At 62.6% G+C, this 16,826-nt stretch overlaps 1 protein-coding gene and 1 long non-coding RNA gene across 3 annotated transcripts; one reads left to right on the top strand and one right to left on the bottom strand.

Annotated features, from left to right (window-relative positions):
• Positions 1-1,432: 1,432 nt before the first annotated feature.
• On the bottom strand, positions 1,433-3,987 carry GADD45A (growth arrest and DNA damage inducible alpha). Of its 2 annotated transcripts, XM_040564832.1 has the most exons (5): positions 3,974-3,987; positions 3,279-3,355; positions 3,072-3,173; positions 2,409-2,622; positions 1,433-2,219 (listed from the first exon to the last, which is right to left on the bottom strand). In XM_040564832.1, exons 2-5 carry the CDS (start codon positions 3,320-3,322, stop codon positions 2,106-2,108), a joined length of 474 nt encoding a protein of 157 aa, XP_040420766.1. In that variant the 5' UTR covers positions 3,323-3,355; positions 3,974-3,987; the 3' UTR covers positions 1,433-2,105. The 2 variants fall into 2 exon arrangements, with proteins under 2 accessions (XP_040420766.1, XP_040420765.1); XM_040564831.1 differs by lacking the exon at positions 3,974-3,987 and having other exon boundaries at positions 3,279-3,459.
• Positions 3,988-11,359: 7,372 nt separating this feature from the next.
• Positions 11,360-14,735, top strand: LOC121073674. Its single transcript, XR_005821861.1, has 2 exons — positions 11,360-12,636; positions 14,215-14,735. It is a non-coding gene; the product is annotated as an uncharacterized LOC121073674 (long non-coding RNA).
• Positions 14,736-16,826: the final 2,091 nt, after the last annotated feature.

Genomic DNA, 16,826 nt, shown 5'->3' with positions numbered 1-16,826 from the left:
ACGGAGCCTTGGTAAAGCTGTGGTTCTGTTTTTGTTGTTGTTGTTTTTGTGTTTTGTTTTTTTTTTTTTTCGGGGGGGGGGGGGGGGGGGGTGTCTTTCCTTTTGTTTCTCTGCTGTGCCCAGCTGGTCGGATTTCACTTGAACGCCTCGCTCTCGTATTGACGCGTTTTGGTTTTGAGTCAAAGGTCGGTGTTTGTTCCAAGCCCAGAAAAGGAGGCTCTTCGGAAGCAAAAAGCCATAAGTTTTACGTGTGTGTGTGTGTGTGTGTGTGTGTGTGTGTGTGTGTGTGTGTCTGTGTGTGTGTCTGTGTGTCTGTGTGTGTGTGTGTGTCTACATACATACATACATACAGAGAGGGGTGGGGGTTTCTTTCAGGAGGGGGGTTAAAAGAAAGGCCTGGCCTTGTACCGCCAGGTAGTTGTGGTCCAGTGTTTTTTCCTCGGTACCCAAATTTGTGCTTCCCAAGCAACACGGGCCAGGAGGGGGCTGTCTGAATGCGTGCACGCGGAGGGGGCAGCCCGGGATCAGCGCCGGGGGCACGTTCGCTTTAGAAGCGCTGACGCCGGCCACGCGCCGTAAAAACAAAGCCAAAAAATAACGAGCTCAGAAAGCTCCCGTTCGGTGCAGCAGCGGTGCCCCAGCCGGACCCGAGCTGCGCGGATGCACGGAGGGTGCAGGGGCTGCTCCCAGCGCCTGGACCAGGCAGAAAATCACGTAGGGTCGGTGTCCCAGCACCCCAAGACAGCCCGTGCCGGGGCTGCAGAAAGCAGGGCATCTCAGCAGCCACTATTTAGGTCACCGGTGTCCCCGGAGCCTCCCACCTTGGCCGCGGGCAGAGCGTGGGCGCTGCTCTGCCGGCACCCGCGGGGGTGCCGCCGCCAGCTGTCCGGCTCCTTTGGGGCCAGGAGCGGGGATTTCTGCCCTGCGGAGCTCGGCTTTGTGTGGTGTGCGACAACAGGAATGAAAGCAGCTGCTCGCGGGGGCCCTGCGTGCCTGCTGCCCTCCCCGCCTGGCTCTGGCGAGGCGCGGGGAACGAAGCCAGCAGGGAAGAAAGGGGCTCGCAGCTGGCGGGGGGTGCTGCGCCGCGCAGGCGCTGGGGCTGACGGCAGCACCGCCGGGAGCAGACCGGGTAAAGGGTTCCTGCAAAAAGAAGCCGCGTTACCCCCATTTTCGAGAAGACTCAACCCCCGCAGGGCGTTCAGAGCGTCCCAAACGCTTCCTGGCGTTCAAACTATGCTTTTAAGTGGCGGCGTTGAAGAAAAATACCCAACATTTCCTGCAGCACGCCGGCTGCTTTTTCGTTTGCTGGTTTTGGGAGGGGCGAGGCAGGAGCCCAGGTGCCATTCCAGGACCAGTGCAACAGGACCGCGGCCGCCCGCCGAGCCCCGGGGACGGGGCGCTGCCGAGCGAGCGAAGGCCACAGAACAGCGCGGAGGATCCGAGAGTCAACTTTATTTCAAAAACAACAGAAAAAAAAAAAAAACCACCCCGAAACAAAGCATTATCCACTTTCAGACAATGACGTTAGGGCAGCTGCTCTCACCAGGCGCCTGTTAAAAGGTGGGGTTGGCCAGGACCAACCGCTCCAGGGGTGTCTGCTTATGAGACCGCGGAGTATAAATAACTTCTTTTTTTTAAAATCAATATCATAAAATAACTTACTATATATCTTAGCATTAAAAACTCGAGACTCAACATCCCAAAATACGCTAAAAAAATCGGTCGTAAAGCGTGTCGATTAACCTTTGAGCTCTTCGGAGAGCTGAACCAGAACCTGCAAGTCGCACTTTAAGAAACCTCGAGGGGCGTTCGGCGGCGTCCTCGCTCCCGGGGCAGGCTCCGGCTCCTCCCGCTGCCGCTCCCAGGCTCCTTCCCTTCGCTTCCCGGCCGCGTCGCTCGTCCTCCGTCCCACGCAACACGAGTCCACCCCCTCGACATTTTGTTTTTTTTGGGGGGATTATTTTTTTTTTTTTTTTGCCTTTTTCCACCCCACCCCACCACGCCTCCCCTTCCCCGGCATCCTCGCGCGAGGGCAGGGGGAGTTTTCCTTCCTGAGCTAAGTGCGAAAGCACGGAAAGCATCCCACCGACCCCGGCGCGGCGCCGTCACCGCTCGGGGAGGTTGATGACCGGCACCCACTGGTCGGCGTAGCGCCGCTCCCGGCAGAAGCGCATGAGCTGACTCAGCGCCGGGTCCTTCCACTGGGACGCGTGGGGGTTCTGGAAAGAGGAGAAGGGAAAGAGGGACGGGTCAGCACGGCGAACGCAACCCTCAATCCAGGCGATAGCACCACGAAGGTCCTGGGAAGGTCCCGGGGAGGCTCCCGAGGCCGAGCCGTCGGCGTACGCCGACGGCTCGGCCTCGGGAGCCTCCCCGGGACCCAGGCTTCATCTCAGCCCCGGTCTCACCGTGACCAGGACGCAGTGGAGGTCGGTGGGGGGCTCGGCGCCGGTGTGGGGCAGCAGGAGCTGAGCCAGGCGGGCCGGGTTGCTGACCCGCAGGATGTTGATGTCGTTCTCGCAGCAGAAAGCCTGGATCAGGGTGAAGTGGATCTGCAGCGCCGCGTCGCCGGCTTCTTCCTCGTCCGCCGCCAGCAGGCACAGCACCACGTTGTCCGGGTCCCTGCGGGGACACCGCGGTCAGCGGTACCGGGGGGGGGGGGGGGGGTTTACCGGGAGCACCGGGGGGGGGGTCACCGGGAGGGTTTACTGGGGGGGGAGGGGGGTCACCGGGAGGGTTACTGGGAGCACCGGAGGGGGTTACTGGTGTCACCGGGGGGGTCAGCAGGAGCACGGGGGGAGGTCACCGGGAGGGTTACTGGGAACACCGGTTGGGGGGGGGGGGGGGGGGGGTGGGGGGGGGGGCGGTCACCGGGAGCACCGGGGGAGGTTTGCCGGGGGGGTCACCGGGAGGGTTACTGGGAGCACTGGGGGGGTTACTGGTGTCACCGGGGCGGTCACAAGGAGCACGGCGGGGGGGGGGTCACCGGGAGGGTTACCGGGAACACCAGTCGGGGGGGGGGGGGGGGGGGGGGGCCACCGGGAGCACCGTGGGGGGGGAGAAGCACTCACACGTTGAGCAGCTTAGCCGCCTCGTAGACGCCCAGGGTGAGGCTCCGCTGGCTCAGCGCCTTGCTCAGCACCTCCTCCAGCGCGTCCCCCGCCTGCTCCATCCTGCGGGCGGGCACGCGCCGTTAGCACCGGGGCGGGGGGGGGGGGAGGGCACCGCCAGCACCGGGGGGACACCCCCCGCCCCCCTTGCACCCCCCCGGTCCCTACCTGCCGGCCGTGCGGTGCTCGCCAGGCAGCTCCTCCAGAGTCATAGTGCGGCCAGGGCAGCAGGGCACGGGGGCTCCGTCGCCGCCAGCCCCGGGGCCGCTCCCGGCCGCCCCCGCCCCGCCCGTCCCGGTCCCGGCCCCGCTCCCGGTCCCCGCTCGCCGCGCGCCGCCGCCGCCTCTGCGGACAAAGGCGCCCCGCGGGCGTTGTCCTGCCCGCGCCCCGCCAACCCGCGCCGCCCTCATTTGCATGCGCGCGCGCCATTGGTTCATGCAAATGAGGCCACGCCCCGCCCCCGCCTCCTCCCCACCACCACCCCCCCCCGACCGCCTCTCGCCTTCCCCCAAGCGAACCCCGCGCTGCCGCCCGGCTGCCACGGGAACCGGAGGGGCCGCCGCTGCTGATTGGATGAGGGGGGAGGGGGGCGTGGTTTGTGGGAAAGGGGGCGGGGCCTCCGGCGCGCCATCCCGGGGCAGCGCGCCACGGGCTACCCCCCCTCATGCCCGGTCCCACCGGGTCCTGCACCCGGGAGCCTTCCTCCTCCTCCTCCTCCTCCTCCTCCTCCTCCTCCTCCTCCTCCTCCCCCCGGCCTGCGCTCCCCGCAGCTGCCCAAAGCTTGCCCCTTACGGCTCAGCCCCGCAGAGCCCCCACCAGGTTTTTGGCAGCGGGTGCTGCAGGGGCAGCTCGCAGCCCTGCTCTGCTGCTGCTGCTGGGCGCCCGTTTCCCGAAGCGGTGCCTGGGCAAGGCTGAGGAGCTGGGCTCGTGACCCCGGCACCTGGCTGGGGGATGCTCAGCCCTGGGGAACGCTCAGTGGATGGGATATGCTCAGCGCTGGATGATGCTCAGCACCGCGTGGTGCTCAGCTCTGGGGGATGCTCAGCTCAGCACCGGGTGATGCTCAGTGCTGGGATATGCTCAGCACTGGGGGACGCTCAGCTCAGCACCGGGTGATGCTCAGCACCGGGTGATGCTGAGCACTGGGCACGCTGCCTGCCATCACTTCACCAACCTTTCAGGGCATAAAGCCCGGCTCCGGGAGGGCTTCGCACAGCCAAACGCAGAGCCCTGGGGGCAGACACTGCCAAAGCCCTTTGGGGATTGCCAGGAGGGTGCCCGAAGGTCGGCCCTGGGTGACTCCCGGTGCCCCACATCCCGCGGCGGTGCCCGACCCCTGGGGCGTGCGGGAGAAGCGCTCAGGTGGGGGCGGCAGATGGCAAGGCCCCGGCGCAACAGGTGGGAGCTTTGTTTGGTGGCCTCCGAATTAAGTCCGCTTCATTTGCCCTATCTCTAATAGCAACCGGAGCCCCAGAGCTCGCCGCAGATCAGATTATACCCGCAGACGGGCTGTCGGTGCGGCTCCGGCGCAGCTCAATCTGTCTGGGAGGGAACCGAAAAGCAGCTGGGGCCGGTTTGATCTCTCGCCGGGTATCAGCAGCTCCCTGACCGCCGGCAGTGCCCGGGGACTGTTTCCTTTTCCAGTTCTCCCGGCTGGAGGCAGGCAGGTCCCTGCCTCACCCCTGCTGGGGCAGGTGCTGGGCCGTGCAGCGCCGGTCCACGGGTGGCTCCCCGGCAGCAGGAGAGGCCCCAGCCCCGCGCCCCCGGGCCGTGTTTCCCCGCCGCCCGCTGGCCCTGGGTAGCTCTGGTGGTGCAGGGCGATTGGCAAGAGGCCTGCTCGGGGTCCTGCGCCCGCGCCCGACGGGCGCTGCACGCACCGTGCTGCAGGAGGAGGTGCTGTACCAGCACGGGACAGGTGTCCTGCCTGTCAAAGCCTCGAGTTGTTTAAGTTTTCGGGAACGAGACCAAAGATCGAACAGTGTCGGTGAGATGCTGCCCGTGGCCCGGCCTCACCAAACGAACGGGAGCGGTGGGAGCAGCGCCGGCAGCTGGCACCCCGAGCTGCTCCGCACCGTCCCCGAGCTGCTCCGGCTAGCAGTGAGCTGCACAAACGGCAGGGAGAGGGGCTCACGGGTTGACCCTGCTCCTGCTGTGTCCTGGCTGGCACCGTCCAGCCCGAGACTGCGGCTCTGCTGGGGAAGAGCAGCCGTGGTGGGATGCGCACCCGCACGCAGCCGCTCGGCACCAGGCCTGCAGGGAAGGACGAGGCTGGCAGGTAAATAATCCCGAATGCCGGGCAAGGACAAGAAAATCAGGCTAGTTTGCTCACAGCAAGGGAAGTGATTCCTCATTACTCACCCACATCTGCAAAATATCCACAGAAGCATCCCTCTGCCCGGCCTGCCCTCTGCCCCAGCCCCAGGCTGGGATGCCACCCGACGGGTTTGCGTTGGCCCCGAGCTGACCACGTCCACACCGAACATCCCCTGCCCCGGGCTGCCCCCTGCCCCTGCAGCTCCCTCTCCACCTGGCTCCTTGCTGGCCCCGCGCTCTCCTGTCCCCGTTTTGCAGCAATGTCCCCGTCCGCTCCCCGGCCCCTGCCTTGCCGCCGTCCTGCATGGGGCCGTGCCCCCCAGCACCTCTCACCCGCCCCGCTGAGCTCCCGTTTCGCCCAGCCCTGCTTCGTGAGGGCCCTGGGCTTGGGGTTTTGGCCACCGTCACGGAACCGTGCTGCCCACGCGCTGAGCGCCAGAAAGCCCCAGCAGAGCTCGCTCCGCGGGGCCGCGCGCCCTGCCTTAGCGCTGCAGCTCCCCTCCGTCCACCTGGCGGGCCGCAGGGGCGGCGAGCGCTTCTGCAAAGCAAACACCAGCTTGCACATTCCCCGGCTGCCCCGCCGGCCCCGCGCCGCTTTGTTTGCCCTGCGGCACCGCTTCCAGCGCCGCGGCCCCCGAGCAGAGCCGGGCAGGGCCGGGGGGCGCGGGACGGGGCACGGGACGGGTCCTGCCCCGCGGGGTTAGCAGCTCCCGGCCCCGCTGGCAGCACGCCGGGGAGGCGATGAAACGGCTGATGCGGCAAACCCGGCAACCGGAGTGTGCTGCGTGGGTGCTGGCCGGATTGTGGGGTGCTGGGAGGGCTTTGCCAGGTCCCCTCTGCACGGGACGCTCGGCTCGGCCCTGACCCACGCCGCCGGCACTTGTCCGGGGGGTGGGCGCAGGGATTTGGGGAGCTCGTCCCAGCGAGCCGAGGCACAGCGAAGCTGGGTTTCTGAACAGCGCTGGTGTGCTGGGGGCCAGGGAGCGTGCACTGGGGGGGGACAAAGTCCTGAGCGTGGAGAAGGCGAAGTCCTGGGTATGGAGAGGGCAAAGTCCCGAGCATGGAGGACGCAAAGTCCTGATCACGGAGAGGGCGAAGTCCTGGGTATGGAGAGGGCAAAGTCCCGAGCAGGGAGGGGGCTTCGCCCCCGGGCTGTGTTTGAGGGCCTGGTTCCTCGCCTGCAGCCCCGGGGTCGGTGACGGCTGTGCCAGGCCCTGCACTTGCAGAGCAAATCCCCAGGGAATGGGGAGCGCGAGGGGGGCCCCCAGGAGTGCCTCACACCTGGCTCCCGATGAATTCCCGATTTACTCCCGGCAGGCAGGAGGCCCTCGGCATCCCTCCTCCCGCAGCATCCCTGCAGGCAGGAGCTCAGCACCCCCGCAGCACAGCAGGATGCTCGGCGCAGGAAGCACCTCGGGGTCCCTCCTGCCCCCCCCCCCCGGCCCAGCGGGGCCCCCCCCGGGCGGCTCCGCAGCGCCCCCCTTCCCCCCCCCCCGGACCCCCATCCCCTGCCGGTCCCTGGGGACCCCCCGGCTCCCCCAGCGCCGCCCGGCCCCGGGCCCCCGCCGCCCGTGGGCCCCCCCTGGCGGCCGGACCCTGCCCCTGGGCCGCGGGGGGGGCGCCGGGAGCAGGGCTTGGGGTCAGCCCCCGGCCCCCTTCCCCCTGCCTTTCTCAGCAGCATCAAGGCTGCCGGGGTCTGACCCCCTGCTCGGTGCGCACAAGGTCCTAATGAGCGCCGTAAGATGGTTGTTATTATTATTCTTATTACTACTACTACTACTACTGTTACTATTATTATTTATTTTTTTTAATAAAGTGCTCGTATGAAGAAAGGCAGCGCTGCTGCTCCGGGTGCGGCGTGCTGGAGGCTCCCCCCTGTCCCCGAGCAGCCTCGCCAACCCGATCCCTCCCCGGCCGTCCCGCTCGGGGTGCTCGCACGTCGAGCCCGCAGCGGGCGGCCCCGCTGGTTTTATTTTCCCGTCCCGTGGGAGCTGCCAGCACCTTCCAGCAGCTAATTAACCGGAGGATTTTTGCCTCTTTCTCTGCTCGCCAGCAGGCTCCGGGCGGCAGGCAGGCGGCTCTCCCCGATGCCCTGCCCGGCTGCAGCGGCACGCGCAGGGAGAGCCAACGCTCCTGCTGCCGGCACTGCTTGGGCCGCGCAGCCCTGCCCGCCCTCGCAGCGGGGCAAACGGGCGCTTTGAACAATTTCTCACTTCTTTTGGGCCCTTTCTGGGGGCTGCCGCACATCGCCCAGGCAGCGGGGTCGGGCGCGGGGAAGAGCGGCTGCGACAAGCCCCCGCGTGGCCCGGCAGTGCTGGCACCGCAGAGCCGGGCCGTGGGCTCCTCTTTTCCATGGGAATCCCATTTGGGGGTCTGGCCTTTCCCATCTCCCAGCTGGGCACAGGGTGCTCACCCACCAGGGGAGCTATTATTGAGCGGCATGTACTTACATAGATGTATTCGGTATATTTACAGCCATGTATAAATGGTATACACACAGAGCGCACACACGATAATTATATATGGTATACACAACAGGATGCTGCGAAGAACATGGGTATGAAACAGTACCCCTAAACATACAACACCTGACCTAGCACACCACGCATGTGTTGGTTTTGCATCTGCACAGGAGCAGCGGCAGGAAGGCAGCCCGGGGACGGGGGGACGCCCTGCAGGGCTGCTCAGGAGCCGGGGATGACGCTGGCACCGAATGGCCCTGGCTTTAAGCACTGCACGAGGGCCGGCTGAGGCCCAGTGAGAGGAGATCCCTTTAGGAAAGGTGCCGCGGGGCTGGAGGAGCCGGGCAGGGTGGGCGCCGAGGGGCGGGCAGGATGCGGCCGTTCCCCGCGGCACGGCGGCTGGCCCGGCGCGGGTGCCGCTCCCCACGTAGCCGCCTGCTGCAGCCAAGCTGTTAATAGCACTTCGTTCTGCGCCTCTTTCATCAGCGGCACTCGGAGCAATTCACAGGCGGTGATTTGGGTGTGCAGCACGCCCACGGTGAACGCAAATGCTTTTTTTTTTTTTTTTTTTTTTTTTTCTCCCCCCTCTCCGTTTTCACACGCGTGCGGGCTGGCAGAGAGGTGCCCGGGTTGCCAAGCGGGCGCAGCGCTGGGCACTCCGGTGTCCCAGCCGTGCATCGGGGACGGGGACGCTCCCAACCCCATCCGCCTGAATCCTCCCATCCTTCTTCCGGGCCTCGAAATCTGTCTCTGGAGACGTTTGTGGTCAGGCTGCGCCGAGGCGTGTTCCCCCCGCGCCCCCTGCAGCCACGGGGGCTGGCCGGGACACGCGCCCCGTTATCGCAGCGCGACGCCCCGCGCTGTGAACCAGGACCTCGGCCTCGGGCACCGCGCTTATCGCAGCCGGCAGCCCCTGTGCCGCTTTATCCGCCCCAGCAGCGCTGCCCCCACGGGACGCGGGTGCTGGGGCAGGGCGAAGAAGGGAAGCAAGCACGGCGGGTGGAAGCCACGGCGCGGGGAGGTGTCGGAGGTCTCGCTGCAGGTCCTGGGCTGGGCAGAGCGTCTCTCTCGCTCGTCTCGTGTGCACACAGGGTCTGGTGGTGAGCGGGAGGGTGGCGGGATGCCAGCCGAAGTCGGGCAGGAGCTGAGGATGCTCAGGACCTCTCCGGAGCATGCCTGAGCCCAGGCCAGGCGGTGCCACCAGCGCGTGTCCCCGGGCAGCGCGTCCCAAAGCGGGCAGTGACCGACCCCACGGGACACCTCCCGCATGCTTCAGCCCCCGTAAGCTCCCTGCCCGTGGGACGGGGCCCTCTGCGCGGCCGCTGCGGCCAGGGGAGCCGCGCCTGTGGTGCAGGGCAGGGGATGGGGACAGGGAGGAGCGGGAGCAGGGAGGAAGCCTTGGGAGCTGCCACCGGAGCTGAAGATGCGACAACAGCCCCGGGCTTTGTTTGGGCTGCACCGGTCAGGCAGCCCATGCTGCTCATTAGCAGAGAGCCGGGGTAGTTCCCCTGCCTGTAATCACCCTAATGAGTAGTTGTCTTGCCCATCTGCAGCAGAGGCAATGCCGTGACCTGTTTTCAGGCTGTTTGATCTTGTTCTCCCCGAATTTCCCCGCCGGGGCGAGCCTGCCGCCGCAGCATGCGTGCCGGAGCACGTGCGGGCCGAGCGCGCCCAGCAGCGGCACGTTCGCCGGGGCCGGCGTCCCGGCTGCAGCTCGCTGGCATCGCCCCGAAACGCGCTGCGTGCGCCCTGCTCGCCTCCTGGGAGCGCGAGCCTAATTAGCGCGTGACAGCATCAGCGTTAATGGCTCAGGCTAATCGCCCCGGCCTGACATGGGGCTGGAGGAGCCGGGACGCTCCTGGGCACCCCTGCCTGCCCGGCGCGTGCTGCGGCCGGGGAAATCCACACCACGTTTAGAAGCTCCCCTCCTCGCCTCTCGGCGCCTTCACGCACGGACCGTGGGCGCCTCCGAACCACCACGGCCACCGAGGGCTCGGGCTGTTCCCTGTTCCCCAGCCACCTGCAGCCCGAAAGCGCCGCACGTCCTCCCCTTGCTCCTCCTCCGGCTGGGAGGGCGGCCTCGAAACTCGGGTCTGCCAGTGGCAAAATTTGGGAAAACGCCCAGAAACGCACAAAGAGCAACGCCTTCCTCCCAGGAGCGCCGCGCGGGGTGGCAGAGGGTTTCCCTTGGCCTCCCGATGCCGTGTGCGGTGTTTGATTTAATCAAAGAGAGCAGAGCAAATAAGGGCCTGCGGGTGGCACGGGGGGGGACGCGGGGGGCTGCGGGTCGTGCCCGTGCACCATCCTCATCCCCGCAGGGAGCAGCACGTGCAGGCAGTGCCGGGGGCTGCTCTGGAGGGCGTTTGAGCTGGGACAAAGGTTCTGCAGTCATTCTGCGCTGCTTTTTAGGAGAAATCCGGGCGGTGGGAGGGCGAGCTGCGGGGCTGGGCTGACAGCACTTTTTCTATCACGTTAAGGAGGCGATTTCTCGGGGGCCGGGGTGTGCCGCGCTCCCAAGCGTAACCAGGAATGAGCCGGATGAGATGTTGGCACGGCGAAACCGCCAGGCCCTTTCTCTTTGCGCCACGGAGAGGGCTCCACGGAGAGGCAGCGAGGCCGGAGCCCAGCGGCTGCGAGGCTCGGTGGCCGCAGGCAGGCTGGGGACGGGGAGGGGGACGCCGCGTGAAGCCGCGGGCTCCAGGGCCAGCACGCAGAGAGGACGGGCTGGTCTGTGGCGCGGGGACGGGCTGGGCTGCCGGTGGGGCTGGAAGCGGCGCTGCTCAACGTGCCGCCCTGCATGGCCCGGCAGGCGCTGGGGGCCGTTGCCGATGGCTTTCCCCAAAAGCCCATGGGCTGCAGGCTGCTCTGGTTCATGCTCCAGGGGAAGGCCACCGGCATGGCGCAGCAGCAGAGCACCGAGCACGCGCTGCAGGGAAGCAGCGGCCAGTCCTGCCCCCAAACCCGGGCAGCACCGTTCCCTTTTCCCCCCTTGTATTTGGGCTGCTCCCTGCACGCAGCCAGAGAGCTGATCCAGCTTAAAAATAATAACGCGGACCAAAAGAAAAAAAAAAAAACAAAACGAGTGTGCTTGCTTTTTTCCAGCCAGCCCCGCAGAAAAGCGGCCGTGGCAGCAGCAGCCGCGATGGGAAACTGCCCGTGGCCGCGGAGGCCGGTTCAGCCGGCAGGGAAGAGCAGCTCCCTGCCCGGGCAGCGACCCGCCGGCCCACGGGATTTGCTTTGGCTTGTCCCGGGCTTCGTGGCACTGCTGCTGGCCCTTTCGCTGCGGCACCGTTGTGTTCCCTGCTCTTTTCCCCAGCGACACCCGTGGGAAGAGCCGCCACGGGTGCTGCGCCTGCTGCGTGCTCGGGGCTGGGCTCCCACGGCACCGCTCGCCCCACGGTCGCGGGTTTTTAATTCCCGACGGGTGCTGCAGAGCCCTTGCCAACCTGCTCCCCCCCCCCCCCCCCCCCCTTACTCTGCAGATCTCGGAGGAAGGGGAAATGTTTTTTTCTCCCCTTTTCCATCTTCTGAGCGCGGGAGGCCAGCGGAGCAGTGCCGAGGGGTGCGCAGAGCAGGGCTGGCAGGAACGAGCGCCACGACGGGGGCTGATAAAGCAGCGCTCGGGCTCCCTGACCTTCTGCTCCTTACTGTTCCAGTGCTCGTTTTCTGAGCTAAAAATACCTTTTACCTTGACTGCTGTTAAGGAGGAACTCCCGCTTTGCAGGTTGTTTGGGATTCGAGGGAAGAAAGGAGAGGCAGGGCTCAATTAGCCTGGCTGAATTTACAGGCCAAGTTCTGCGGCTGCATGGTTTGCTCACTTGTCTGGTGCACACTTTGATGCACGCAGCAGGCCGGGCCTTTTTTTACTTCTCCGTGCACGTACTTGGTGTTGTTATTCCCGTGTTTACAGCCCTCCTCATAATGACCACTGCTGGTTTTTCTGCTCTCAAAAAAGCCCAGTGCCGCTGCTGAAATGAGCGGAATATCCGGGAGGACAATGCGGCGGTTGCAGCTCGTGCGGTGCGGCTTTTCTGAGCTCTGCCGGACCTCTCCCGGTCATTCCCGCTGTCCTTCTGCTCGGCGCTGTTTAATTCTGGGACTTTTTCCCATTCGGAACCCCTGTGCCAGGAATGCACCAATGCACACGGCTCAGTAAAAAGGGCTCTGTGTTCCTGCTACCTGCTGTATTCACTGCGATGAGCAAGCAGCGGCAAGCACCAGGTGCCTCTTAGTTAATGCAGTGTGCTTTTAATTGCAAAAAATTAAGTGTAGGTAGGCTGCTTGTTTTTCTTCCACCGTCTGCTATTTCATACTCGCCAGCACCCATATTCTTCACCCACAAGAACTGCCACAAGTAGGTCATCTGTCACACTTTTCCCCCCGAGCTGTCCCTGCTCAAGTTGTGCAATGCCGTAGAGCACCGCGTTTTGAGCGCTGGTGTCTTCCTGCAGCAAGTCGAAAATCCAGTGAAAACAACTGCAGAAAAACTGAACAGAAGTTGCTGAAGGTACTTTGTGGTACCATGATAACGTGGTATGTTACGTTTTTCTTACTGTTCTCAAGTCCTGGCTGTACTTGACTTTATTCAGAAGCAAATCTAATATTTTCTGTATAAGAAACCGGAGCGTTTCGTACGGCCTGGGAAGTGATCCACCTCAAAGAGAGCCCGAGCGACCTCCTCCTGGTCGGCGTGCTGTGTGTGATGGCGGGGAGTGACACACGCATCTGGAGAAAACCAGCAACACGGCTTTGTAAATGTCCTTCAGCCAAAAAATAGGAAAAAATGCATCTCAGAGATGGAACAAAGACCCAAACGGGTTCTTCTCCCCCTGCCCTGAACTTGCTGCGTTTCCTCTTCTTGCTTAATAAGCAGACAGCCGACAGCTGCTGGCAAAGCTTGAAAATAGCCTAAGAGTGTAGCGTGTCACAAAGCACGCCGAGCCTCTTTTGGTCAGGAGCGCCGAGGGGCTCCCTAGGGGGTTATCTATAGGCCAGCTTCGGGCAAGCGGCGCGGCTGCCTGGCCCGGCCATAAATAGCACCCGCAGCCCGCTTCTGCGGCTGGTGGGAGCGCTGGTTCTGCGCCGGCCCTGAACAATAACGGGTAAGATCAGGCTCTGCTCCCCCGAAGCCCAGCACTTCCATCCTGTCATTGATGCCAGCTCCTGGAAGTCGTCTGTGCATGTTTTCAATTACCCTCTAACGACCGCATCAGCAAACAGCGCTAACGAAATGACCGTCCTGAGACTGCCGTGCAGGGTTTCGGCGATTTGGAAGCCGTAACATAAAAGTTACATCCCTGATTAGAAGCAGAAGTGCTGTGTTAATAGTCCTTGGCTATTTAATTCCCAGGGCTATGGCTGTCTGCCGTTCAGGTTTTCAGGACCAGATTGCAGTTGGGCATCACTGAGCGTGCACAAATGTTTCTCCAGATGAAAATTTTGCCATGCAGCAGACGTCGACAGAGTCACAAAGCCCCCAACCTTGTCACCAGCCCATCTCTGGGCTGGCCACGGCGTCAGCCCTGTCCTGAGCACCCCGGGGCCAGGACGTGGGGAGCTGCGATCCCCCAGCAGCTCTGCTAGGCAGGAGCCTCCGGCGCCCAGCTGTGTGCAGGAGCATGGAGGGATGTGCCTGTCCCCGTACAGCAGGCAGCTGTGTGAGCAAAACTGCGCCTGTGGCTGACAGCCTGTGGCGTGCAGAGGAGCTGGGGCCGATTCTCCAAGAAGCGTTGGTGGGGGGGGCTTGGCCGTGGTTGCTGCTGGCTGTCCCGAGCTGCCCGGTGCGGTGCTCTGGGTGCTGCCCCTTCGCCCTGCGCTGGAAGCCAGCCCCGCTTATCTGCAGCACCACGGCCCAAAAAATGGCAGGCAGAAAACCACCTTCTTCACCGAGTGCCTTTCCCCTGGCTCTGCCCGCTGGTGTCTCCCCGGTAGAAAACACGTGTTGGTCAAGCTTCCTAAGGAAGCAAGGCATGTCCAAACCGTCAGCCTCAGCCACCCTCCCCGTCTCCTCTGAGCTCGCTGCCCAGCAGATTTGACAGGGCACCAGCGATTCGGGAGGCCTTATCTTCCCGTGAGCCTTGTGGAACTGGCAGCTGGGCGCAGCCGATGCCCCCGCAAGAAGGGCAACGCTCTGGACTCTGCGAGATACAAGCGAGCCCTCGGGAGCCCACCAGAGCGCCCCCAGGTGTAGGCAGCCAGGCCTGTCGGTTCTGCAGCTCACAGTCACTCGTTAGACCCCACATTTTCTTCATTTTTTTTTTTTTTTTTCGAGGGACGCAAGCCAGCCACCCTTCACACCCCGTCGCGTTTCCTGTCTGTTTTCCCCACAGACCACAGCCCGCCCGCCTGGCCAGGCGCCGGAGCCCTGCCTGACCCCCCGGTGGCATTTCAGCTCCGAGTCCTCAGATGAACAGCGGCAAGAACGTGGGCCCGAGGCCTCCCCAGCTGCTGTGTTTGTCCGGGGGGTGATGAACAACTGTAAAGTGCAGTCCTGACCAGGAAAGGCCGGAGGAGAGAGCTGCCACGTAAACGTCTGGGTTGGGATTTCTGCAGCGCTACGCCGGGTGTGCCTGTCCAGTGAGGCAGAAGTTATCAACGCGAATGTGGCGATCAATGAATTTTCAAATACAAAGTGCCTGAAAACTGGGGCCCCGTGTGGCTAGTAATTTGGCCTCTTTATTGCAAATGCCCACGTGCAAGCGGACAGCGTGTGAAAAGGACGCGGCTTCCTACCGTGCACCCTTCAACTTTGTTTTCTTGCTGTGTGGAATAAATACATCTGGTTGTTGGTGATCATATACACACGATAGCCGGTTTATTTCTCAGTTTATATTAAAATATTTTGAATCTGTTTGTGTGTGCTTAATTCAAGGTGTGACTCAAAACCCATTAGGCCATAACTTCACTTGGGAAATTTAGGAATACTGAATATATCTCGGCTTGCTTTGTCTATGGCGGGATTTCATTGGGTGGTTAGAAGACACTAGAGTGCAGAGCTCTTCATATGGAACCAATATAACAAGCGGAGGTGAAATATGCACAGTCCTTGCAAAACCAACAAAACATAGATGCTGTGACTTCCATTCGAGGTGAAAAATCCTACGGGCAGGTGACTGAGAAATCCATTTGTGTAATCGAATGCCATCTTACAACCATGAAGCCGTCCATGCCATCTAGCAAGCAGCGCTTCAAGGCTCTGAGTGAGAATGCTTGTATTTTATTAATAGAATGTATGTGATGCAATGCAGACCCAGTGCCTGTGACGGAGCAGGATGCTGAAATGGGTTCCAGCTTTTCCCAGAAAACTTCTGCCCTGGTTTTTAATTATGTGCGCGTATCGTTTGGTGATATTTGGTTCATTCCAAAAGCAAAAAGGCTTGCTTGAGGAAAATATATTGAGTTCTGAGGATTTAATTTGCGGTGATCACTTAAAATATCCCAAGAACAGCATGAGCTTCTTATGCGAGAGATCCGGTGCTTCAAGAGGGGCTTCCTCAGAAAAATTAGAAATATCATCCTTGCTGAGGATAAACATAATTATACAATCAGGTACCACCAGGTTCTGACATATAGAAAACAGTATTTTAGAAGGAGATGTCAAGTATGTGCCAGTTAAGTATGTTTTAATTTTTAGGATGTTTATTATTTCCACTGAGAGTAAAAGAAGTAACGACTAATTAGTACTGCTAATATTTACATCTTGTTTTTCTGACAACTTGATATCGTCTTGTAATTGTAGCTGCTAATTAGAAGAATATAATTGTTAATGGAAGACGGAAATATTATACCTCTAAGCTCAAGGTAAATATTCAAGGTTGTGAACCAACAAGTTTTATTGGTTTTAACAACAAATCTCTTAAACCAGTGTTACTGAAGTTGCATTCGATGACACATTTATCGCAGTGCTGCTTTAAAAAGCCATTTAATGCTAGTGAGAAGTGTCAGATTCACTGCTTTTGAATGCAAAAACAAACACTATCTTCACAAGAGCAACATGTCCCTCTGGTAACTCGATCTCTTGACAGCAGGACTGTGTCCACGCTCCAGCTTGCCCAGCCACCACGTGCAGCGTGTTCCTGTAACAATATTCACCCACACCATGTGTGATGTTCACGGTGTGCACAATTTTATTTTAAAATCAAACTCCCCCAGGGGGACACAGAGCAGCGCCCGTGACAGCTGCTGTGAGGACGAACACACGGAGGCCTTGTGCACCCAGGGCGCCCATTCCACCGCCTGCCCCCGTGGCCTTCCCCTCACGAACGGTTTTTAGGGGGCCACAGGACAGCAGCAAGGGGCTCCCTGAGCGCACGCCTTCCTTAGGACACACACGGGCACGAAGCGTGGGTTCGTGACTGGCCACGTTCCCCTCAGCAGCGTGGGGCGGCCTGACGGCAGCGGCGCTTTGCTGCAGGCGGCCTGGCTCTGAGCTCAGTATCTGTATGTCCAGGTGCTTGTGGCGCTTGTACGGCGCAGCGTGTTCAAAAGCGCGTTTGTTTTTCCAGGTTTGGGGCTTGTTTATTGACAGGGCCTCGCAACCGACTAAATTAACTGCCGTCACACCAACTCTGGCGACACCCGCGTCCTGGCGGGCGGGGGCGACAGGACCGGGCCGGGGCTGCCCGTGGAGCCGCCCGCGCCCCCCGGCAGTCTGCCAGCGGCTCCCGGCTCCGGCCACGGCGAGCTCCGCTCCCGGCCGCCCCTTCACCCCTCGCCCTCCGCCCCCCCTGAGGCGACCCCCCCGGGGGCGCCACCATGGCGGCCCCGCGCCCCCGCCCCTCCCCTCCCCTCCCCTCCCGCGTCCCCCCACTCTCCTCCCGCGCCCCCCCCCCCAACGATGGCGGCGCGGGGCACGCCGGGAGTCGTAGTCCTGCGGGCGGGCGCGGGCGGCGGCGGGCGCGGGCCGCCTCCAAATCCCGTGCGGCGCCGCGCGGGGTGAGGT

The sequence above is a fragment of the Cygnus olor genome, chromosome 8, assembly GCF_009769625.2.
Source record: "Cygnus olor isolate bCygOlo1 chromosome 8, bCygOlo1.pri.v2, whole genome shotgun sequence".
In the NCBI taxonomy this organism is placed as follows: domain Eukaryota; kingdom Metazoa; phylum Chordata; class Aves; order Anseriformes; family Anatidae; genus Cygnus; species Cygnus olor.
The sequence above is the reverse complement of the archived record's forward strand: the minus strand, read 5'-3'. Positions and strand labels throughout refer to the sequence as shown.